Source organism: Dama dama, chromosome 2 (genome assembly GCF_033118175.1).
Source record: "Dama dama isolate Ldn47 chromosome 2, ASM3311817v1, whole genome shotgun sequence".
In the NCBI taxonomy this organism is placed as follows: domain Eukaryota; kingdom Metazoa; phylum Chordata; class Mammalia; order Artiodactyla; family Cervidae; genus Dama; species Dama dama.
This window is the reverse complement of record NC_083682.1, coordinates 47518151-47543869: the sequence shown is the minus strand read 5'-3', so window position 1 is coordinate 47543869 and position 25719 is coordinate 47518151. Positions and strand designations below refer to the sequence as shown.

Here is a 25719-nt window from a genome sequence, read left to right as displayed (position 1 = left end):
TATCCTTAAAATATAGCACTTTTGAGAGGCACAAGAGTTCTGTCTGTCTCACTGGAGACCCTGGTGATGATCCTCCCATTTAATAAGGATTTGTCCAGCGCCACTTGTTTGACTATCACGGGCACCATGTTGAGAGAAGTAAAGCCCAGAAGACACCTCCTTAACTCTAGGAGCTTAGCAACTTGGCAAGGAACTACTCATACTATTAACCGTGTATTTAAGTAATACCTAAACTACTTGCTTAGGGTTAGAATTCCGAGTTCTTTTGATTCTACCTCTGAGAGCTGTCCTGAGTGTTTGTGGCCAGGGCTTAGAGTCAGGTAAGGTTCCACCCTCTCTCACCTGCCCAGCTGCAAGAGACTCCTAATTACAAACTCAGACTCCATCCTCTCCTGACTAAACTTAACCAGAGTTAAGCTCCTAAAACTCTGGGTCCAGTCCTGCCCCAGCTTTTCAAGGTTGTCCCTGCCTTATCACTTCTTACAGCAAGAAGTAAAAATGAGGCACTTCCCTAGTGGTCCAGTGGTTAAGATTCCATACTCCCAATGCAGGGGGCCCAAGTTCCATCCTTGGTCAGAGAACTAGATTCCACATGCCATGCCGCAACTAGGAGTTTGTGTGCCTCAGCTGATTTTGCATGCTGCAACTAAAATCCAGAGTGCCACAAAGGAAGATGGAAGTCCCTGCGTGCTGCAACCTGAGACCCGGCACAGCCGAATAAATACAAACAGATGGTTAAAAAAATAAATAAATAAAAGATTGAGAATGGCTTTCCAGTCCTTTGCAGTCTGGTCCCAACTCACACTCTCCATGTCATTTCCAGCTCCAGTTCCACGGTGGATGGTCTATTCTAGTCTCTCCTGCGGACACATGCGCATTCACTACTGCAGGTTTCTGCCCATGCTTTTACTTCTACTCAGATCATTGTCTTCCCCTCCTTGTCAAAATCCTGCATGTTGTTTGCAGGTTCTCCTCTGGGACTGCCTCCTTAATTTCCCTTCTTTCTGCTTCTTTAACGTCATTTTTGTGTTCTCAGTAGCTATATTTATGTCCTCTCTCCCACTAGATTAACATATCATTTAGGCAGAGGAACTGGGTCTTTTTTTTTTCCTTTACATTTTGTTTTTTCCCCCAGTTTTATTGAGATATAATTGACATACAGCCTGTATAAGTTTAAGGTATAAAACATAATGATTTGACTTAACGTAAATCATGAAACGATTACCACAGTAGGTTTAGTGAACATCCATCATCTCATATAGATATAAAATTTTTAAAAAAGAAAAAAAATATCTTCTTTGTGATGAGAACTCACATAAGATTTACTTTTAACAGCTTTTACATAAGACATGGCATTGCACACCTACTCAGGCGTGTCCGACTCTTTGCAACACTTTGGACTGTGGCCCGCTATGCTCCTCTGTCTGTAGGACTCTTCGGGCAAGAATACTGGAGTGGGTGTCATTCCCAACTCCAGATCTCCCGACCCAGAGATCGAACCCATGTCTCCTGCATTGCAGGTGGACTCTTTACCTGCTAAGCCATCAGGGAAGCCCATATATTACATACAGTGATGTTAATTATATATGTCATGTACATTATATCCTTAGTACTTAATCTTCTTATAACTGGGAACTTCTATCTTTCCACTACCTTCATCAATTTTTCCCACACCCACCCATGACCAAAGGACCGCATCTTATCTTTGTACCTTGGTACTGAACCCAGGGCCTGGCACATAATAGGAGAGAATGAATGCTGAACTGCAGAGGAAGCAGCCAAGGGGCCATAGCAAGTGCATGATGAGCCTGCTGACATGACGAAGGCAGGGGTGGTGTGCACACTGCTCTTGCACGTCCACCGCACATGCGTGTGCCAAAGAACTGAAGGGCCTCACAAAAGTGCCAAGTGGAGAAGTCAGGGATATTTAATGCTAAAAATGAACAAAAAAAATTCATAGATAAATACAAGGTTGTTGCTAAATAGATATCTGCATTTGCGAAAACAAAACAAAACTGGTAACTACTCAATTTTCCAAGAATAAAAACTAGTTGAATAAATTATATACATTCAGCTACTGAAAAAAGTGAGTTATAATACAGTATTGAGTTTAGGCGCACTTGTGTAAAGGAAAGAGCAGAAGAGACCTTTATCAAAATGGCAACAGTGATTAGAATTCACTTATTTTTTCTTTCTGCCTATCCTTTCAGACTTTACACAGTGGTCACAGACCATGCTTGCAATAAGTAAAAGAACTACTATAAAACTCATGTACATAGAAAATAGTTCTTTGTATCATTCTTAGAGAGTAGTCACATTTTCACGTTATTTTCAAGTCAGTTTAATCCTCAACATACACATTATGTGAAATAATTGTAGAGAAAGATGCTTATCTATTCTATAAGATTCTTTTCCTGGATTTTTCCATTCCTCATTTTAGCTTTTATAGAAAAAGATCTTTTGGTCAAGGTTCTCATTATAAAGTTATTTCAAGGGATACATTTTAAAAACCATTTTTTACACTTAATTAAGCAGTTGAATAAAATTGCTTGCCTAAAATTCTTCTCTCATTTGTGGGAGGCAAATAAAATTCCATCACAGTGAAGGAACTCAAGCTGACCATTCTTTTCTGTCTTTAAAATTTGCCTTCAGATGATAGGAAATAAAACAGAAAGTTGCCATGAGGAGGTCCATGGAATTGCAATTACTTCTGAAGTCAGAAATGACTTTTAAATAGACTCTCTAATTAGGTCTGTTTTAAGTGCCTTTTAAAAGTTTTTCATTGGGTGATAACTATCCCTGGCACATTCCCACAGGCAAAATACCAACCCTGGGGGTCAGCAGTCCCTTTTTACTGTCGTTTTGAATAATCAAAAAAAAAAAAAAAAGGCAGAAGGCAGCACCAGATGCAGAATCAGGGAAATCCTGACTGTACCGTAAACCTCTTGGGGACTTGTCACTTGGGCTGGCACAGGCTCTGCTGGGCAAGACTGGCATGGCACCTCACACCATGTGAGGTCTCAGAACATAAAAATGCAGGCACCCTTGTTTAACCAATGCGAACACATGAGCTTATTGACAAAAGAGAAACAGGCTCACAGACATTGAAAACAAACACGGTTATCAAAGGGAGAATGAGGGGGAAGGACAAACAGGGAGTTTGGGATGAGCAGATACACACACTATATGAAACAGATAAACAACAAGGACTAACTGTTCTTACAGCACCGGAAACTGTATTCAATATCCTCTAATAACCAATAATGGAAAAGAATACACATACACATACACATGTATATATATCTATATATGCATGTGTGCTCAGCCATGTCAAACTCTTTGAGACCATGTGGATTTTAGCCCGCCAGGCTCCTCTGTCCATGTGATTTCCCAGGCAAGAATGCTGGAGTGGGGCGCCATTTCCTTCTCCAGGGGATCTTCCTGACCAGGGACTGCAACCACATCACCTGAATTGGCAGGTGGATTCTTTACTACTGAGCCACCTGGGAAGCCCATACACACTCAGACACACACAAACACACACAAACACACACACACACACACACACATACATATCTATATCTATCTATCTGAGTCACTTTTTTGTACACACCTGGAACTAACATAATATTGTAAATCAACTATACTTCAATTACAAATAATCTCAAGACATCAAGGCAGCCAGAGCAGAGCATTAAACCAACATGGGGCCTTTCTAAGCAGGAGGCCCTGCACAGTTGCAAAAGTTGCCCACTTATAAAGCTGGCCCCATTCTGAGACTGCTTTCCATGGTCCCTCAAAAGCTGCAGCTCATTAGGCTAAACTCAAGCATCTGTGGTTTGGTAGTTTGCTAACTGAGATAGCCAATAAATAAATAAAATTAACCCATCAACCAACTACTCAAAAGTCCATCCCTGCTGGGGCACAGAACTTCTAAACTGAACAGCTCCTCAACAATAATACTAAAACTGTTTCCTGAGTGAGTCACTGACTATGACCAGTTATCCATTCAACAAATATTCACAGGACTTTCCTGTAAGGTAGGCAATGGAGATATGAAGCAGACTGGATCACAGCAGCTCGACCCTCAAATGTCTCCTATTTCTAAAGAGACAAACATGCGTATGGTAGATTGTTGGAGAGGGGTGGCCAAGGAAAGTTCCCCAGAAAAGGAAACAATTGCATTGATCCATGAAGGAAATTCAGGAGTTGAAAGGAGTACCAAAGTGGGAAACCTACAAGAACAAAGGGCATTTTGGGTGTGTGAACATATGTGAAGTTAAGAAAGATGTAATAGTAAGCAGAGCACTCAGAGAAGGGTTTAAGGGATCAGTATTTCAAAATTCTAAGTTTAGAATGGCAGGTTTTGAAGCTTTTTGTTTTTGGAGCCACTAGGAAACTACCAGAGCTGCTATTAACAATTATAGCTAGAGTAAATAAAAATCTGGGCACAAGTTAATGGATACATCAGCAGAGAGAGAAGGAAGACTGGAAGGAGTGAGCTGGAGTGAGTGTGCAGGCGGGAAGCACCATGTAATATAGGGGAAGTTATTCCAAAAGCTCCTCACAGTTGATGCACAACATAACTGCACCTGTCAAGGAGGCTTCTCAAGGTGAAATGATGCCATGAATCCTGAGGCAAAGCTGGTAAGCACACCCCACTGAGCTTCAGGATACCCTGCAGAGGCACCACGCCAAAGCTGGGGTCCTCAGAGTCTGCAGAGATTACTCAGAGCAGATGAAGATTCCCCAACACTCTAGCACTCCCTTGGTCCTGTCCTGCGTGCTGCTGCGTGTTGGAGCAGGACTGACCCAGACAGCTCAGAAGCCAGTCCCCAGTGTGTGGCATCTATGGATGAGACAGCGTGTGGATGGGGGAGCTCGCAGGAATGAATCACTGAGATCAGTTCTTAGAAATCAGAATTCCCTGCCCGTGGATGCTGCTGAAACACTTCACTAAGATACTCCTCTCTGAAAGAAATGTGCTGTTTCATTTGATAAGGACTGTTTTGATCCCCAGTTTGGGAGATGTTAAAAAGAATATTAATAATAGCTTGTATGTGTCTAATGCAAAGACTCCTAAACCAGGCAAGACATCCCACTCAACTCCATAAAAAAATGCATGCCTAGCCCCATCCCAGACTTTCCTGAACAGACTCTGGAGATGCAGCCCTGCCTGTTTATTTTTAAAGGCTCTCACGGGGATTCTGATACAGAGCCCAAGCTGACAGCCAGTTTGCCTTGCTTTTGTGCATTATTTTATCTCTGCTGCTGGATACTGGATTTGGGATGGGGTGGTCCCTAAGGCCTTCATCAACTAAAAGCATCGTATTTTCTCAGGCACATCCTATTTTCTTGGGGACATCACACTATTCTCCTGTGTGATTGGCCAAAAAGTTTGTTGGGGTTTTTCTATAACATCTTATGGAAAAACCTGAACGGACTTTTTGACCAGCCCAATATATCTCCAATGGAACTGGAGAGGGGAATTTCCAGCCTCTGAGATTCCTACACAAGGGGGCCCAGGCTGTATGTATGAGAAGCCCTGAGGAAGGAATCCACCTATGTTCTAGACATGACATTAGGGGATTTGGCTGGAATGTCTTAGTTCTCACTGGGGAAGGAAACTGCAACCCTCCCCAGTATTCTTGCCTGGAAAATCCCGTGACAGAGGTGCCTGGCGGGCTAACAGTCTGTGGGGTCACAAAAGAGTCGGACACGACTGAAGTGACCGAGCACTGAGTCTTGGTCCTTCCCACCCTGGCAGCTCGGCAGACCTGCGCTGAGCAGGTCCTGGGCGGCTGGGGCCCGGCCCCTGCTGGGTCACAGAGGTGGAGAGGCTGCACCTCAGCCCCCCTGGAGCTCGCGGTCTGGAGAGAACACAAGGAGCTCATATCTCGCTTTTGCAGGGAGGAAGAGGAATTCAGAGGGGCAGGGAGACTTGTTTAAGGCTCGAGAGTTAGTACGGATTGGAACTGGGATATTTAGTCTGGTCTCATCCCAAAGCTACTGTGTGATGTCAGCTTTCAAAGTGCCGGGACTTGTGACCCGGAGACGACGGGGCGTCACCGCCTGCGATGTCGCCGGATGTCCTGCAGAAGATGCGCTGACGCCGCTGCCAGGTAGAGAAGTCAGGGAGCGATTTACGGGCCGGGAGTCATTACTCAGGACTGCTCATCCCACAGATGCCTGAGAGAGGCCACCACCTCTCTGAACTGCACTTTCTCCATCTGCTGGCAGGAACGTCAAGGTCTGTTCGAGCTGTAGCAAGATGACAGGTGTGAGGGTTTGGGGCTCTGCGGACCGAGGCTTCAAGCCTGAGATTATCCGTTTTGATATCTGTACGACAGACTAAGGCTTTTGCCCACAAAGTGCCCCAGAGAATGGTTCATGTCTCTGTCTTTAGGGGCAATTATTTAGCTTTTACAAACATTTTAATGGTCTCTCAGCTGCCTTCAAAGATTTAAGACTTCAGAAAATAACAGAGCTTTGGGGAAGGAAAAAAAACATATTAAATCACTTGACTTGTACAGCTTAGAGGTAATAATTTCTAAGGTGTTAAGGAAAGACATAGAATATACGACGCTTAAGAGCAGGCAGGTTGACATCAGGCTTGAATCCTTCTCATAACATCTTTAGGAACATGTATATTTATATGGATATACATATAACTGAGAGGCTTCCCAGATGGCTTAGGGATAAAGAATCTGCCTGCCAACAAGGAGACATGGGTTCAGTCCCTGGGTCGGGGAGATCCCCTGCGGGAGGACATGGCAACCCACTCCAGTGCTCCTGCCTAGAGAATCCCATGGACAGAGGGGTCCACAGTGTCACAAAGAGTCGGACACGACTGAATGACTGAATGTGCATGTATAACTGAGCCACTTTGCTGCGTACCTGAAACTAACGCAACATTGTAAATCAACTATGTTTCAATAAAAAATTTTAAATAAAAATAAAACTCTCACTTCTGTAAGAAAAACTGATGATTGTATAAAAAGCTATTAAAAGAGAAAACAAAACAACACAACTCCAGTATTTTCTGGTAGAAATTACTAGAGAATAGAAAAGCACTTTGTACTGAGGTGTCAGGGGACCCTTCTTTTAGATCCAGGTTTGCCACTAAAGAAGTCATCTTGGGTAAGCCTCTTTATCTTTGAGTCCCAGCTTCCTTCTCAGAGAAAGAAGGGTTTGACTGGATCCAGCCTTCCACGCATAGCATGCCAAGATTTACAGGGCTGTGGCTCACAGGGGGAGTGGGCCAGGTGCCCTGGGGGGGAAGCATGGATCCGTGAGAACAGCCGCAAAGAGCAGCCAGCAGCTGTTGCGTCATCTCCCCGCCGTCCGTGTCACTGCGGCTGTGCGCGCAGTCTGGCTGAGCCGTCCGTCTGGAGGGCAGGCCCTGTGCCGGCTCACCGACCTGTATGCAGGGCCCATCTTCCTTCAGGGTAAGGCCCTTGGAAGAGAATGGCCATGGGAGAATTCTTAGGGCTACGTGGGTCGAGTTCAGAAGGCCCATGAACTTGCACTAGTCTGTTAGTCCTCTACTTCTCCATGCCAAACAACCCCAGAACTTATCGGCATAAACAATAAATATCTAGTATCCTATGGTTTCCATGGGGCAGGAATAGCTTAGCTGGCTGTCTGTGGCTCAAGGCTTCTCACGAGGCTTCAGTCAAGCTGCTCGGCTGGGCTGTGGTTTCATCCAAAGGCCCCACAGGAGGCCGCGTTCACTCGTGTGGTTGTGGGCGGGCTTCAGGCCCTCGAGCTGTAGGCCACTCACAGGCCTGCCTTCCCATGTCCTAGCTTTCTCCCCAGGTGAGCAATCCAGGCGAGAGTCAGAGGGCCTGCTCTGCCCTGAACTGTGTCCCTCTCAGATAGACCCGGGACCTGGGGCTCATGGCTGCAATGCTGCAAAGCTTGTACCTGGACACACCTCTGTTTGAGTTAAAAATATACAGACTATATGCAACTAAAAATAACTGCGTGCATGTGTAATTGGGGCAAATTCTGGACCAAAAAGATTCAAAAAGACAAAAACCAACCAACCAAACAAGAACAACCTGATTGCCATTTCTGAGAAGCTGGGAGCAGGCGTGTACAAAGGGTACTGTGCTTGCTCCCTGCACTCAGCACCACGAAGGGGTGGGCCAGCTACGCAAGCCACCCCTCTGGCCCAGCCCCTGGACACACCTTCCCCCACTCCATGTAATGCAGCAGTCCCCAACCTTTTTGGCCCCAGGGACAGGTTTCGAGGACGCCAGTTTTCCATGGACGGGGTGGGGGATGGTTCAAGTGGGGTCATGTTAGCAATGGGAGTGATGGGGAGCAACAGATGAAGCTTCAGCCAGCTCACCCGCTGCTCACCTTCTGCTGTGACCCCATTCCTAACAGGCCACAGACTGGTACCCACCCTCAGTTTGGGGGTTGAGGACCCCAATACAAGGACCCAGTTCACCCCTCCTCAGGGCGCGAGCAAGGGAAGCTGTGGCTTGTTTTTGCTCCTTCTCAGCCGGCACAGGAGCCCCAGTAAAATTTTGCCTGAATTTCTTGTTTGGCTAACCCCCTATGTGACCATATTTAGAGCTAGTGCTTTTCAGGTATTAAGGTTGAAGAAGTCACAGGGTGGGGCCCTAATCCAAGAAGATCAGTGGTCAGGAGAAGGGGGGACGATGAGCGCTCTTTTCTTCCCTGCAGACACCACGGAAAGGCCATGTGAGCGCCCGGCGAGAAGGCGGCCACCTGCAGGCCAGGAACCGACCGGGCTGGCACCCGGAGCTGACGCCCAGCCTCCAGAACCCCAGAGCCGAGAGTGAATTTCTGCTGGGTAAGCCACTCAGTCTGTGGTATTTTGTTATCGCAGCCCGAGCAGACTAAAACAGAGAGCATGACCAAGAGGGAAGGAACAGTCTTTCTGTGACCTGCTCTCAGGAGGGATACCAGCCATCACTTCTACCATATGCTAGTCATCAGAAGTGAGCCAGGGGACTTTGCTGGTGGTCCAGTGGTTAAGACTCTGTGCTTCCAATGCAGGGGGTGTGGGTTCAGTCCCTAGCTGGGGAACTAAGGTCCCACATGTTGCATGACTTGGCTAAAAAAAAAAATTTTTTTAATTAAAAAGATTTAAAAAATATAAAAAGAGGTGAGTCTGGAGTCAGTTTAAGTCCAGCCAACTTTTAAGGAGAGAGATGGGACTACCAAGAGGTGGGGGGGGTCATAGAGGGTCAGCTTAGAAGCTGCCTACTGGGAATAATTTACATCTTTACTTTCATTAACCTCTAACTAGACTTGGCATCACATTCAATTGTAAATGCAGGCAACCGATCACTACAGGATGAGGAGCACCTGTGATCTGGTAACCAATCACTGCTATTTTCATGTTGTTTTACAGTTGTGGCACATATCCCTGTTTACCACCACTCCAAGATACCGGAATTATGAGATCTACTGTGTTAGGTCGTATTTAATCTACTAAAGCAGACATTCACTTTACTATGCACTAGGACCAAAAAATACCTGGATGCACCATTTCATTTCTGATCTTTTGCATTTTATTTTATGAACTGTAAAACATTATTCTGAGAAACAATCTGTAGGTGTCACCAAACGGTCAAAGTATTGGTGGCACAAAAAGTTTAGGAATCCTTAAGCAAGTGGCTCTGCAAGTATGATGCTAGGAACAGCAGCATTAACTTGCCCTGGGAATTACTCTGACACACAGATGATCAAACCTCCTCCCAGAAACGCTGCGGGCAGGGCTAGTAATCCCCAGGTTAACAGGCCCTCTAGATGACCAGTGCACACTGCAGGCTGAGACCCACTGGTCTAGAGTCTTTCATTCAGAGTTTGCATTTCCAATAAACTCCCAGAAATCAGTCTGGGGACCACTTTTTGAGAGCAGTGCTCTTGACTAAAATATAAACCATCTTGACTATTAGCTGGTTATCTGTTAACTAAGTCTCCTTTGGTGCCACTAACTAGTCTATCGTTCGTGACAAGTTAACCCTTCAGAGTTTATTCATATGTTAACTAGAACAATAACAAAACATATCTGCCAACTTGCAGAAGTTGCTGTGAGAACTGGAAATAATGTATCTGCAATACTTGGCATGGTGCCTGGAATGTAATAGAAGCTCAAAAAGCAAATGTCATTAGTCATATTATGTTTATTACCATTTAAAATTCTTACCAAACCCCAGTTTTGCCTAGCAGGGTTTAACAGTAGGAGAGAAGAGGTATGTGAGCAGTTCCACATAAGGAAAATCTCGAGATGCTGCTGGAGACCCAGCTGCTAAGAGGGCTGGGTTGGCAAAGCAAGCATCACTCCTGTGCTCCTAACATTACAGAAGAGCAAACAGTCTGAGGGAGACCCGTGACTGGCCCAGGGTCACACAGCCTGCATAGTGCAGGGTACTAATCACCCAAGGCTTCCCCCCACCCACATGGCCTCTTGACCTCTGGTTATGAGATGTGTCCCTTAAGGATATTTGGGGGGATATGCAGGGTCCAGAGGAGTCAAGGGTTGCTGGCTTGGCTGGGGATGATGTCACCAAGAAGCTGTCTCCTTGGGAAGTCCTAAAACAGAAAAATGACGGCCCACCCACATACCCCCATTGTGGGGTACATGGGCACACCTAACCTCCTTCACAGACTCCACACCCTGGCCCTTCTCTCCCACACAGCCAGGTGAAGAAGATGCTTCAGAGTTTACCTGTTTGGTCAGGTGTAACCTTTTTTCTTTTGCTTTTGGGGTGGACCCAGTGCAAAGGTAAGCTAAGCCCTTCCAGGAGTACATGCTGAGTGAATATTTGTTTTCCTCCACGAGACTAGAAGGTAGTGATGGAAGATTTCAAATCAAACCCCATTACGGGGCCCTCCATGAGACCAGAAAGGTGATGAGGGAATACTGAAGATCTAACTTCCTCCCAGAGATGGAAACTCTGGCCACCGCACTGAAGGAAAGGGAGAGCTCCAAACAGAGACAAATGTTTGCAACTCTGACAGACTGGGTGGCATACACGACCCTCCTCAGACTTCGTCCCAGGACAAGAGACGGCCAGCCTGGAGCGCTGGACTGACATGCGTTTCTGTCAGCCTCCCAGCACTTCGTGGCGCACTTCACTCATCTCTCAGCCTCTCCTCCTGCGTCTTCTCGAGGTTCTCACAAGCGAGGGGCAGCAGGCAAGAGGCAAGAGATGACTGGAGAGATTCACTTAAAGTGGCTCAGTTAGGAAGACTTCTCTTTAATAACCCTAGCAGTTATTTTTGTGAACATTCCTCTCAGATAAACAATTTCCTGCTCCTTCATGGAGCACAGCATACTCAGATCTAATGATGCTCTTAGACACTGGGCCAGCCTTTTTGTCTGACAAGGTCTGTGCTCTGGAAAACCAAGTTCATTCCAGCTTTTGTCCCCTGAGAGCCCATGTGGGGTCAGGATGCCATCTGTCTCCCTCATGAAATATGCAGAAAATGAATCCCCAACAAGAACTGCAAGCTTACATCACTACAGTGAATGGCAGTGCAAAATTAAGCATGCTGTGGGCTGCTGGAAAACAAACTCTTGGGCATAAATGGAAAGGTTCTGTCAAGAGATACGTTTTCTCTGTTGCTTTCCTGTTCTCTGCTAATAAGAGGACCTATTGATGTTAGAGGGAAAGGCATCATTCTGGAAGACTCTGAGAGAGAACTTCTATCTTTTCTATTCATGAACTTCAGTCTACTGGTTGGGTCTGTTCACTTCTGTAACCCAGCACCTACAGAGCCCTCAGTGGGGGAGGAACTTCTCTTCCCCATTTTTCAGTGACTCCCTCTCACGTCGCCTTCAGCCTCTGAAACTCACTCCCTGCGCTCGCCGCAGAGTGCCCAGCCTGGCTGCTGCCATGTTAGTCTCCTTCATTGACAGACTCTCTCACCACATGGAGATGTCTGAAGGCAGATGTGCGCCTCCCAACTGGGCTTTCCTCAGCCTCTCCCTCTTAGTTTCTTCCTTTGAAAGTCAGCCTTTTTTCTTTCTGCTTCTCGCCTTCCTTCCACGTCTGGAATTAAGCAGTGGAGGTCTCTCCTTGCTGCTGAGGCTCAGCCTCCCTAACCACAGGGGGAACGCCATCTTTTCCCACTTCTTTGAAATGTCTTGGGGCAGTTTCTCTTTCCTGCTTTCATTACTATAGCAGAGACATGAGTGCTCACCAAATACCCTGTGGCCTCTCCTATACCTCCCAGCATCATCTGACTAGTTCTAGTCAATGGACAGTGACAAAGTGACATGGGTCTCTCCCAGGCTGAGGCAGCAAAGAGCTGACATGCCTTCTTCATCCCTCTCTTCTTTTGCTGCAGTGACCTTGGGAAGCAAAGGTCATGAAGGTGGTATTGACCCAATGGAGGGACCAGATTTCCACATCGCTAAATGGACTTGCTCCCCACAGGAGCAAGAATTAAACTTTTGCTGCACTAAGCCACTGAGATTTTTTGAAAAGTTACCTCAGTCTACTCAAGGCTATCTTAGCTAATACAATCCTCTTTTGCTACTAGATCTTTCCCCTCTTCTTGCCCCAATATCAAGCCCCAACCCTTAAAACCTGGCTTGAATGCAAATACCATTTTGTGAATACTTTCTGAGTTGTCCCACTTGAAAAGTCACTGCTCATGTCTTCATGTTTCCACAGAGACCTGAGCTAGCATTTTACATGTGTCTGACTAATCCTTAGAAAACCCCTACTTTTACAGATGAAGTGACTCTGTTATAACATTGATTCCATTTTCTTTGAATGTTCATTTGTGCTTGTCTCTCTGAATGTCCATTTCGGCTTGTCTGTTTCCCGTAATTACTGGAAGCCCCTTGAAGGCAAAGCCTTCCTACTCTGTCACGATTAGCAAACGTTGTCTTCATTCCTGAAGGACTGTACTTTAATTCCCAGTGTGTCTCCAATTTTTTATCTTTTTTACACGAGGTCCTGCTTCAGGCCACCCAGGCTATTTCTGTCCACCTTGTGCCTGAATTTGAGTTCTTGCCTGGACTGTCCATTGTACCTTCAGTCCAGTCAGTTGCCAAAATTGGCAGATTTCACATGTAAAATCTCTCATCTGCTTCCTCCTTTTAAATCCCAAGCTACCACTTGAATTTCGGTCCTTGTGGTCTTTCTCAATAATCTCCTAGAAGCTTTCTTCAAATCCACATTAGAGGCTTTCATCAGATCAGCAGTTCCCGAACCAGAACTGATGAATTTCTTTTGTCCTACGTGTGCAGCAGTTCTTTTCCATCTTTGGGTTTAAGCACACAATTCCTGGCCCCCACAATTGGGCCCAGATGACTTCTCTCATCTCACTGTCAGCATTCTGTCCTGGACCATGTTATACTCTCCCAACTATTTAGTTGGGTGTAAAGAGATGGGAGGCTTCCCTTTTGGCTCAGCTGGTAAAGAGTCCGCCTGCAATGCAGGAGACCTGGGTTCAATCCCTGGGTTGGGAAGATCCCTGGAGAAGGGAAAGGCTACCCACTCCAGTATTTTGGCCTGGAGAATTCCATGGACTGTAAAGTCCATGGGGTCGCAAAGAGTCAGACACGACTAAGTGACTTTCACTCACTCACTCAAAGAGATGGGAATACCAGACCACCTTACCTGCCCCCTGAGAAGCCTGTATGCAGGATAAGAAGCAACAGTTAGAACCAGATATGGAACAACGGATTGGTTCAAAATTGGGAAAGGAATACGTCAAGGTGTATATTGTCACCCTGCTTATTTAAATTATATGCAGAGTACATAATGTGAAATGTCAGGCTGGATGAAGCTCAAGCTAAAATCAAGATAGCCGGGAGAAATATCAATAACCTCAGATATATAGATGACACCACCCTAATAGCAGAAAGCGAAGAGGAACTAAAGAGTTTGTTGATGAAGGTGAAAGAGGAGAGTGAAAAAGCTGCCTTAGAATGCAACATTCAAAAAACTAAGATCATGGCATCCAGTCTCATCACTTCTTGGCAAATAAATGGGGAAACAATGGAAACAGTGATAGACTTTATTTTCTTGGGCTTCAAAATCATTGAGAACGGTGACTGTAGCCATGAAAGATGTTTGCTCCTTGGAAGAAAAGTTATGACAAACCTAGACAGTTTTAATACTAAAAAGTAGAGACATCACTTTGCAGACAAAGGCCCATATAGTCAAACAAAGGTTTTTCAGTAGTCGTGTATGGATATGAGAGCTGAACATAAAGAAGGTTGAGCACTGAAGAACTGATGGTTTTGAATTGGGGTGCTGTAGAAAATTCTTAAGAGCTCCGTGGAAAGTAAGGAGATCAAACTAGTCAATTTGAAAGGAAATCACCCCTGAATACTCATTGGAAGAACAGATGCTGAAGCTGAAGTTCCAATACTTTGGCCACCTGATGTAAAAAGTCAACTCATTGGAAAAGACCTTGATGCTGGGAAAGACTGAGGGCAGGAGGAGAAGGGGCAACAGAAGGTAAGATGGTTTGTTGGCATTATGGACTCAATGGACATGAGTTTAAGCAAACTGAGGGAGACTGTGAAGGACAGGGGAGCCTAGAATGCTACAGTTCATGGAGTCACAAAGAGTCAGACACAACTGAGCAGCTCAACAAAAACAGCACGTTCCCAACTGTGCAAATTTTTCCTCCTGGTTCCTGTCTTCCTGAAGGCCTTCATCCCTCTGCCTATTGAATCTCATTCATTCTGAATTCTGGAAGTTCTTTCTTTTATTCCAGGTTTGTGTGTTCCAGATTTATGCCCTTCACTACTGCACAGAACCTGGGTCTGTCACTGCATATTCCTCATATAGTTCCTTCTATAATAGCTGTTATTTACCGACTCATTAAATATCAGCTATATTGAATGGAAAATAATTTTAATGTGTGTTACAAGCTTCCAAGTTTCTCCAAAATCCCTAAAAACAGGTCTAAACTGCATAGGAAATATTTTACAGGAAAGGAGTGAACATGTTCATTAGAACATTTCCTTGCTTTATGTCCCTGATCCATAAGAGGAAAAATATGTCCTCTTGAATCTCAAACATCTGGACATTGGCCTCTCAATAAATCATGGGCTCTGACACATTTTCCAGTGCAAGTTTACATTTGATTTTCATGTCACTTTGCCTAAAATGGTCACAGATTTTAACTCTGATTTTTATCACTGCATATTTCCTTTGTTAGTTTAAAAAACCCTCAATACTGAGAACCTGGACACCTAACCTTGCCTTAAGAGGTAGAGTAAATAGCAAAATATGAACCCCAAAGAGGTGGTGTGACAAAAAGTCTCCTAATGTTTACTGAAAGGATTAAAATTTTATAAATATTAGGTCATAAAGTCATGTCATTAGTTCATGGGATGGAGGATGGAGGATGGAGTTCATTTTACAGGAAAATGAAGAATTTAATGCTAAAATCTAGACAGTTGCCATGTTATTGCTTAGAACTCATAAAATGGGTGCTAAAGTGGTCTTGTCTTCCTGTTTTTATTTTTTTTTCCTGATCTAGGCAGTTTCTCTAACACTAGCATTGGTTCATTATGGATAATGAATTTGGCATAGCAAAGAGTTGTTTGGCTAAAAACAATGATATAGATATATATGTATATGTATATATATGCTAATTAGAAAATCAGGATATGAAAGGTTAGCAAGAGATTGTAGGAATTTTGAATTTATGAAGTAATGGAATCGGACTTCAGGTTAATGTATCTTTGTCTTTATTCTGCAATTTATAGTGGCTTAGTATATGCTGTGGCCAAATACTGATGAAATCGTTTGTAACTTTAGGTAAGGGAATATGCTTGACAAAAGAAGTTTCATGAACCAAACAGCCCTGTCATTTATACAAATGGAGCCAATGTTCTTCACTAGGATCAAAAACCAATTAGACAACTTGGATGGATCTCAAGGGAATCATGTTGAGTAAAAAGGACATTTGGAAAAGGTTACAAGCTGCACGATTCCATTTAAATAACATTTTTGAAATAACTAAATTATAGATATGGAGATTAGTGGTTGCCAGGGATTAGAGACTGGGAAGGAAGTGTGGGGAGAAGGTGGGTGTCATTATGAAGGGGCAGCAAGTAGATGAATGGGGTGGTTACATGAAGCTACACAGGTGATAAAACTGCACAGAACTACATGCACACACAGTCACACACACACACACAGACACCTGTGTCAAAATCTGAGTGTACTACAGTTATGCAAGATGGTGTCACTGGGAGAAAAGATTGTGTGAAAGGTACATGCCACCTTCTGTACATTTTTTTGGCAAATTCCTGTGAACTTATGATTATTTCAAAGTTAAAAGTTCTTAAACACCAGAATTTCCTTGTCACTTTAGAGAAGGGGCCTATGCAGGTCAGAAGGAAACCTAAGTGAGATGGCTGGGAAGGTGAGAACTGGCTGATGGCAGCTTCCAACCATGGTGTGCCTGGAATTGCTGAGTCTTCTGAGTGCTGTTTTTAGAAAATGCCAGATACTGAAAATTCAAATAAATATCTCTTGACTTTTACTGACAATTGATTCAAACTGTTTGGAACACTCTATATAAGCCAGTCTAAAGACACTGGATGGCTGGATTCAGTAGGGTTGAATGATTTAGGAGCAAACTCAGCTTTTGGCCTCCAGATGATTCACCCAGCACTGCCCACCCCAAACTGCTCATCTCAGCATGTGGCTCACACTCCTCTGTGCTGACTTACAGAAGACTGAGAAGTGAGGATCAGGCCACTGATGAAAATGGCATAAGCAACCCCCAGTCACTGATACCTGGGACTCTGGAGAATATGGGTTTGACTCTGGTTCTCCCTGCAGGCTCTGAGCCCGCCCTCCACCCCCACCTCCTCAGCATGGTGCCTAGAAACAGCAGGTGCTCAGTTTGCCTTTTAGAGGAGCTCATTTGTTCCTTCCCAGCTGTCTTAGTTTTTATTTTTAAAGCTAAATGAGATCTAAAAAAACCGAGAATATGACCTAGAATCTGGTATCCTATGCTAGGGTTTTCTGGAAGTGAATACAATGGCCTGATGAACACACAATACGAGCAGCACTCAACCGCTGTGTTGGTCTGAAGCCATGAATGTAAGCCTTTTGCTAACTGGTGCAAAGAGTAGAGAGAAGTGCTGATGGGTTATTCCGGGTCTAGTGTTTGAAAGGCTTCATCATCTCTGCCCCTGCTAGTGCACAGTCTAGTCAACCCCTCTTCCCCAACTGCCAGCCTGGACAGCTGACTCCGCAGAATTGAGCAGCACAAAGCTGGCTGCATACCCTGTACCGCAATCACATTTCTCAGTTGACAACCTAGCACCTCCTGTCTGAAGCATAACGTACTGATCAGACTCTCTCCATGTTAATTCTCTAGTAGACAGAGCACACTCAATTCCTTTAGGAAGGAGGTGAATAGAAAAACTCCAATTTTTTTAAAATTGAAATTTTAATTTAAAAAATTTTCAATCTCAAAATTTCGTCCCTGGCCCAATTACACATTCTCAAAGTTAAATTATTAACGGTCCATCTGTACAATTTCTGTCCTCTTTTCTCCAAAAGTTTGCTATCAAGAGTCCAAGGAATGTTTTCTAATCCTCCTAAAGGAGCATTTGTAAATAATTCATGATTATAGGTCAATAAAAGAGTCTTTTCTGAAATTCCCTTGGGGTCCAGGGTTTTGGACTCCATGGTTTCACTGCTAAGGGTTTGGGTTCAATCCCTGTCAGAGAACTAAGATTCCATAAGCTGCATGGTGCAGCTGGGAAAAAAAAAATAAAGTCTTTTACTATTTATTATGTTTTTTTACCAAGCTTTATAATATGCAGATTTTTAAAGGGTTGGTTCTCAGCCTCAAAAATTATGCTAATAAGGTAAGAACAATAATTCATAGAATAGCCACTAATTTCTCTAAGGGGAAATATGCAGAGACCCTGCATATTTGTTTTCAACTACATTTGTTTTCAACTAATTATCATGTATTTACTTTTCCATTAGTCCAATAATTTTTCTTTCAATTCAGAATTAAGCAATAAGACACTGAATTATATAAAGCCCTGTTTAGCATAACAGACATACCCCATCATTCCCCAGTCCTCTGATTTACAGCTTTTAAAATGCACAGCCAAGAGGCTGTCTATATGCCCTTTTGTATTTAGACTCCATCATGCAGTCACCTCAATAACTTATGCATTCTCAGAAAGGCTACCTAGCAATTAACTCCAGTCTTTTCTAACTCACCATCTCATTATGTAAAGTGGATCTGAACACAAACTTTATTAGCAACTTTCAATTCTAATTCCTTATCCCCCCCCACCACCACTCCCACCCCTCCGAGTAATGTCAGTTTATGTGACCAAAATACTCTGGAAAATGGCAGTTAGAAAAAATCCACATTGGGCTGGCAGCACATTTAGTAATTGGTCTTTGCACTATGGGGCACCGCCATAAATCGAGGCTGTCATATTTCAGCTAAAGCATGGGTTGCAATTCTTTATAGAAATAGAAATGAATTCTCCCTACCACACATTTAACTATGTTCAAGAGGAATGTGCAAGTAGGAAAGCTATTATTTTTATTCTAAAGGTTAAAAAAAAAAAACAAACTCAAAACCCTTTTGTTAAAAGTTAAAGGAATTCACAGCATCACTTCTTTAAACCCTACAAAAAGGTGGGAAGATGTCTTGCAGATTTCTTTCACGTGTGTGAAGTCCATCAGCCTAAGAGCCGAACTGTGGTTTACTGTATTTGCCCTAACGGGAAGGAGACCAGGTGGGCTGATGGGGCTGGAGGATAGGCAGCACTTGACTGTGTCAAACATACAGACAGGGAGGCACCCATCCGGGCGGCTGACTTACCAACATCCGGATCCACCGCTTGAACCCTGGTCAACAGAGCCTTGGTGGCCGTGTTCTCATAGACACAGGCGTTGTAGTGGTCAGATGAAAACACCGGCGGGTTATCGTTCACGTCCTCCAGGATCAGATGGACGTTGGATTGGCAGAATCGGCCACCCCCGTCCGTGGCCCTGGCAATGAGGCTGTATGCAGGGACCCTCTCCCGGTCCAACGGAGCCAAAGTTTTTAACTCACCTGTGAAAATAAACGGCTTGGCTTTTCAAAAACTGTCTTTCTTCAAAGAGCAGGGAATCAATTACATACAGAACCCCAGTATAGGAAGGACTGCTGATATTTGACTCAAGAGCTTCATACTTTGAAAAATAGAGCAAGTTCAAATTTTTTAAGCATCAGGGAAAAATTTATGGGATTCTGGATGCAACAAGAAACCAACAGCATGACCTTCAAAGGAATTAATTCCACTGTGAAGCCTCTTGTGTCAGGGATTCCTTCTTTTGGCAGGATGGAGAAGCTCCACACCTCTTTAAACCTCTCAAGAACTGCTCAGTTCTCTGATGGTCAATCAGGTCAGTGGTCTTTAGATGCAGAAGCGTTAGTCTCTCTGCTTCCAGACACTTAATCTTTTTTTACCTCATCTTTTAGAGGAAAACATACAGTCCAAACAGGCTGCCTCCAGCAGAAAGAGGTTACAAAAGTCATACTATGCCAGGCAAACCCCACTTGCTGGGAGAGCGGAGGGCCAGCAGCTGTTGGGGGGAAGTCCCAGTGGGGGATAACTGAGGAGCCCGGAGCAGACGTGCAGGAAGGGGATTTTACAACCGTGGAGGGGTTATTAATCACTGGAATGACTATACTGGTCCTGGGTGTCAGTCCCTGTGGGGATGTCATTGCTACTTAAATTTCAGTGGATAATGGCAATGACAGACCTGAATAAACGCCGTTTGGTGAAAAGTCAGACTCATGAAATATTATTATGTACTCTTAGTAAAATTAGCAGGTATCACTGGGAGCAAGTCATCAGTACTTACAAAGCTGTTCCTTCTACAGCTTCCTGAAGGCAGGCAGTTCTCAAATACAGGCTGGATCATGTCCCCCTCCGCAAAAACATCTAGGGAGTTGTCAGTTGGGCATTCAGGACACTCCAAGATCTGACCTAACCTTACTTTTCCCACCACTTTTCTGGCTCCTCTGACAGTGAGAGTGCCGTACACGGCATTTCCTGGAGGTGCCCTCTGCCCACGCCCTCTGCCCACGCCCTCTGCCCACGCTCTCTGCCCACGCTGCGCCCGTGGCTGGCAGCGACCTGCTTTAGCCCCGAGGATCCTGGCTCAGTTCAAATGCCGGTTCTTCTTTACAAGCTTCCTCTTCCCTCTCATCAGAACATTAGCTGCTTTTTCCTCTGTGCTCAGATATAACGTCTTGATGTCTCTCTCAGGCACTCATGTCATTGTCTTTCATTACTATCATTATTTCTGTTATTAGTATTACTGACTAACTGCTCTGTCTTCCCCATTGGGTTACAGTCTCGCTTGGGAATGCTATGAGGGGTTCATGTCAGAGTCTATCACAAATACTCCACAAAGTGTTTTTAGGTCTAGTAGTTAATAAATGCTAGTTAGTAAAAAAAAAAAAAAAGTGCCAGGCCTCTATATCCAAGTAGTATATTATTATGCAACTAAGCCCTTCCCAGTAAGATATAGCTGACATGGGAGTAGATTATTGAGAAGCCAATACCTTCTGGAAACTCAGTAGTTAGTGATATTCTCTGCAACCAATACAAAGCTGGAACTATGCAAATCATTTAATCATTACACTTCAATTAAAAATTGTCAATTGATGGGCTAATCCAGCACACAGCTCTGTAATAATTTACCTCCATAGAAAATGTCTTTTCCTTAAGCTTTGGCCTTCAATGTGGGCATCTGCCTTTGGTGTGCATAACCTTTCACCTTATAAACTTTACCTTAATGTGGAAGCACATCTGAGGTCTCACAACTTAGCAGCAATGATGAATAAAAACCAGACAAGTATGTTAATAAGCACAGGAACCCAAAAAGGGTTTCAGCAAGGCAAGACTCTCCTTACTGTGCACTGGTGTCTGGTTTGCATGGAAACCTGCATTTATAATTCTACATATACCCTTAATAGGGCAGCTGCTTTAACTCATGGATATGAGAAAGAGGAGAAGCAAACAGGCACATCTGATTCCCTGGTGCTACCACATGTAGGTAAAGTCAGGGCAAGTTTATAAGTCAAATGAGGTTTGTGTCTTCCAGACACAATGAGCCACTAGCATTTCTTAAGAGTCCAAGATAACAGAGTGTCATATTAAGGCTCTTAGATACCAACTACCCCCTAGTGATGAGACCATGTGAAAATTTAACTTCTCTTGTGGATTAACAATGGCATTTCAGAGAATAAATTTTGCCTTACCACTTTCTGGATCTAGAAAAAATTCGTTGTTTCCAGGTCCATAGAGTGAGTATCGTATATCTCCATTGGGTCCAATGTCAGCATCCTTGGCACTGACCTTCAGGATGATTTTGTTTGATGGAATGTCTTCGGGAAGTGATGCTGTATATGCAACCTGGGCAAAGGCAAAATCATTAGTATGCGTGGGGCGATTGCCATATTAGCCTGATAAATGATTTCCTTAAAAAGGCACTCACATAATTTATGTTCAGTTACGTTTTTCCTTTACTGCAGAATCATCTTACGCCATTGGATGAAACATAGAATATATCTTGCCCTGTCCCTCCCATGCTCATTCATTCAACAAATGCTAATTGAGCAGCTACTATGGGCAAGGTACTATTGAGATGCTAGGGGTACAATGCAGAAGAAAACAGACAAAAATCCCTGCCCCTGTGGAACTGTGATGCACGTCAGATAATGGTCACATCAGATAGTGATCAAGCACCAGGGAGTCCTTGTGACCCTTCAACTTTAAAGACACTACTAACATCTGGCATTAGTATGATTTGCAACAATTTTCTAAGCTAAAGAACACCAATACTGTCTTGCAGTCTACATGTAAGGAAAAGGTAAATGAAGGGTGATTTAATTTTGGTAAGAAAGAATATAAAATCAATAACTGACACCTTGCATTGGCTCCCATGCTTTGAACTATGGGGGAAATGACGCTTCATGAGAAGCCTGGAGACCCAGCTTCATTACCAACATTGCTGCCAGTCAGCTGTGTAAACTTACACAACAAAAGCAATTCATACTTTTGAGTGGTCCATTTTTCTTTTATGAAATCAGTAGTTTAGATATGAAAAATCACAATATTCTTTATGATTCCTTAAAAAGCTTTTTAAGAGTCCTGATTTTATTTTTTGTTTGTATTTTTTAATGGGCAGAATTAGGTACTAATTGTGCTACCTATACTCTTTCCATGTTTATAGTATTTCATCCTCTTACGTGCTTATATAAAACTGGACTGCACTAATTAAGGAGAAAGGAAGAGACTGTGGCCAGGTCTTAAGGAGAAGAGTGAAATGGGTTTTGACTACATTTTAGAGAAGCAGAGTGAAAAGCAGCAATTTATCCGACATGGCCACAAATCTTACCTGATCACACACAGGGCTATTGTCATTCACATCACTGACAGTCACTTCCACCATGGCCTGAGTGACAAAGAGCCCATCGGTGGCAGTGATATTGAGGAAATAAATGTCTTGTTCTTCTCTATCCAGATGTCTCTTCACGTAGACCTTCCATTCGTTCTGCACCAGGCCCAGGGCAAACCTTCCTCGGGGGTTCCCTCCTGCGGTGAAAAGAGAGTTTCTGAAGATGAGCAATGAAAAGCTTTGATCTCCACCTACAGTGAGAGGCCTGTGTGAGGTCAGCCAGGTGCCTCTCAAACTGCATCATTTACGAGACTGGAAAAAAATTGACACTTCCTTTTGATTCTCCTGCAACAAAGCATGATATTTATATGCTTGGCTTGTGTGGAAAGTAAAACAGTAACTTTCCAAGGGAAGAAAATGCACTTAGAGAAGCCAGAGATGATCTCTTGTTTGGCTCCCCTTAAGGACAATCAAATTCAAACTGTGAACAATCAATCTTCTTCTCAGATGATACAATTGTCTTTCCACTCTGTCTCAAGAGAGGATGTAATACACTATAGCTCTTGTTACCCAGACAATTTCATTAGCCGTTGATTATGCAATCAAGGAAAGGCAGTCAGCTCTATTAAGGAATGTTTTAATGAAGGCGTTATCATACCGCAGCTCTTCTTCTAAGGACTAAAATCTGGTGGAGAAAAGTTTGTGTGACAGAGGAAGACCCATTTGGATTAAAGAGCCCCAATGAGGGGTTATTGAAGGAGCTGCTTAAAGATAAGCACTGCAATTAGATCAAACTTATCAGAGGGAAACTGGTGAAAGTGGAAGAAAAGGAGAAGAGTTGGAGTGGAACCACTTTTGATGAGGCTGAAACATGAAAGTGGTCCCAGCAATATTCCTTTCTCGCATCACTGAACTACACAGAGGCAAAAGCAGCTTGGAGGAAGGCAGAAGAAAACCACCCTGACCTTCCAAACCTGAAGAAGGAGATAACGTCACTTCAAACACGGAGGAAGACTGGATGAGACAGCTGGCCTGAAGCCCAGACTCCAGTTAGATCATCACTGTTTCTTTGGTTTGGGGGCATTCAACATGTGTTTGTCACCTGCTTCAGACCACAGGCTGTGCCAGGTAGTGGGGTTATGGCAGTGGACAAAAGTGGTGGAGTTCACTTTCTGGTGGGAAAGATTGATAATAAATAAGTAAGGAAAGCCACTGCCTGTTGGCTGCTGCTGCATTGAAAAAGTGGAGCCATCTCCCCTTCTTACAATGAATCTTTAAAAGAGTGCGAGCTAAGAGTCAGTTGTGCCTGACTCTCTGTGACCCCATGGACTGCAGCCCACCAGGCTCCTCTGTCCATGGGATTCCCCAGGCAAGAATACTGGAGTGGGTTGCCATGCCCTCCTCCAGGGGATCTTCCTGACCCAGGGATCGAACCCGCGCCTCTTTGTGTCTCCTGCGCTGGCAGGCGGGTTCTTCATCACCTGGGAAGCCCCAGCGTGGACGCGACTGTAACCAAGCAAGGTCCCACGAGCCCTTCCCAGAGCAGACCCCACCCATGTCCTGTCCTCTGCCTGATTTTTTTTAAAATTTTTTATTGAAGGATAATTGCTTTACAGAATTTTGTTGCTTTTTGTCAAACCTCAACATGAATCAGTCATAGGTGTACACATATCCCCTCCCTTTTGAAGCTGCCTCCAATCTCCCCCTCCCCCACCCCATCCTTCTAGGTTGATACAGAGCCCCTGTTTGAGTTTCCTAAGCCACACAGCAAATTCCCGTTGGCCATCTATTTTACATATGGTGATGTAACTTTCCATGTTACTCTCTCCATACATCTCACCCTCTCCTCATGTCCATAAGTCTATTCTCTATGTCTGTTTCTCCATTGCTCTCCTGTAAATCTGCCTTCCTTCTCTCTGCAGGAGTACTTTAGTCAAAGAATAAATTTAAACTGAGAAGTGAGAAAATGCACAAAGGAAAGCAAACAATACAAAATAATAATATGTTAGTCGTTAAACAAAGTCAAGGACCTTTAGTTCCTCCTCAGGGACAACAGATAACATTCTGAGTCATGTCCTTTGAGCTCTCTTGAGATACTGAACTTCCCAGGTTGAAGATGTTAACTATGTTACCCACAAGCACATAGACCCCAGACCAGTTGGAACCAGAAGGTTGATGATGCTGACTCGTCACCACCATCTCAATCAGCTGGAAGAATGTCCACAAACTGATCACGCCCTGCTCCTTAAACACTATAAGGCTCCTCACTGCCCAGCCCCCAGGGTGGAACACACAGTCTTGGGGGCATTAGCCCACTGTGGCCCCTTTTGCCTGGCAAAGCAATAAAGCTATTTCTTTCTACTTTGCCCCAAACTGTCTTTGAGATTTAACCTGACACTGGTGCACAGAGGCTGGATTTTGGCGATTCAACCATGGGCTAAATGAACCACAGTGGACAGACAGTGCAGAGGAGCTGAGGGCTGCACATTCCTCCAGGGCAGTGATTCTCAACTGAGAGTGGCTAGTCCCATATCCCCGGGACATTTGTCAACATCCAGAGACATTTCTGGATGTCCCACTAGGGGTGATGCCGATGGCCGGGCTACTGGAATCTACTGGCTAGAAGCCAGTGGTGCTGGTGACCGTCCCACACTGTCACCTGCAGCAAGGAACGGCCACCCACAATGGAGACTTACCTGGCCCTCAGTGCCAATCTGCTGAGGTCGAGAAAAATGCTCTGGTGAGGCACAGGTTCTCCCTGGGATATCACTTTCCTCCACCACTGACTAGGATTCAATTAGGCTTCAGTCGAATATGATTTCAGCATGCACAAATGTAACCTCTCTATTAAATGCTTTCAGTGTAGGCTCACACTGCTCTTTTGTGAAATAAAATGATTAATGGTCCTTTGTTCATCTGTGGCAGCACAGCCAAGTTGTGTTACATCAAGAGCAAAAGTTAAATCTAATTAAAATCAGTTGGTGGTTGGCACTGCTAATAGTAACAGTAGCTTGAAGCTATTCTGCTCTTATTACTTTGGTAAAGTCGATGGGATGGTCCCTTAAACCATCCACTGAGAATCCAGAGACAACGTATAAATAATTAAAGCTGAGTATTTAACTGTTCTTCCAAATAGAAAAGTATTCCTCCGAATGCCTAAGAAGCTTTTTGTCTAAAACTGAATGCAAACAAATCAAAGTGATACTGTACTCACCTTTCTTTCCTCACCATGATCGCTCATGTCTTTACTGCAGAAATATACATTTTAATGAAAAAAAAAAAAAAAAAAACCCACAATGGAAGGTATCAGAAA

General features: G+C 44.0%; 1 protein-coding gene across 2 annotated transcripts in view; it reads right to left on the bottom strand.

The window, feature by feature from the left end:
- FAT3 (FAT atypical cadherin 3) overlaps window positions 1–25719 on the bottom strand; it is a 622988-nt gene that overhangs the window by 84140 nt on the left and 513129 nt on the right. For both annotated transcript variants that reach the window (XM_061120597.1, XM_061120607.1), the window contains exons 10-12: window positions 22407–22603; window positions 21268–21421; window positions 18835–19068 (exon numbers count right to left, since the gene is read on the bottom strand). In XM_061120597.1, coding sequence (XP_060976580.1) covers window positions 18835–19068; window positions 21268–21421; window positions 22407–22603 — 585 coding nt within the window. The remainder of the gene's footprint in view (window positions 1–18834; window positions 19069–21267; window positions 21422–22406; window positions 22604–25719) is intronic.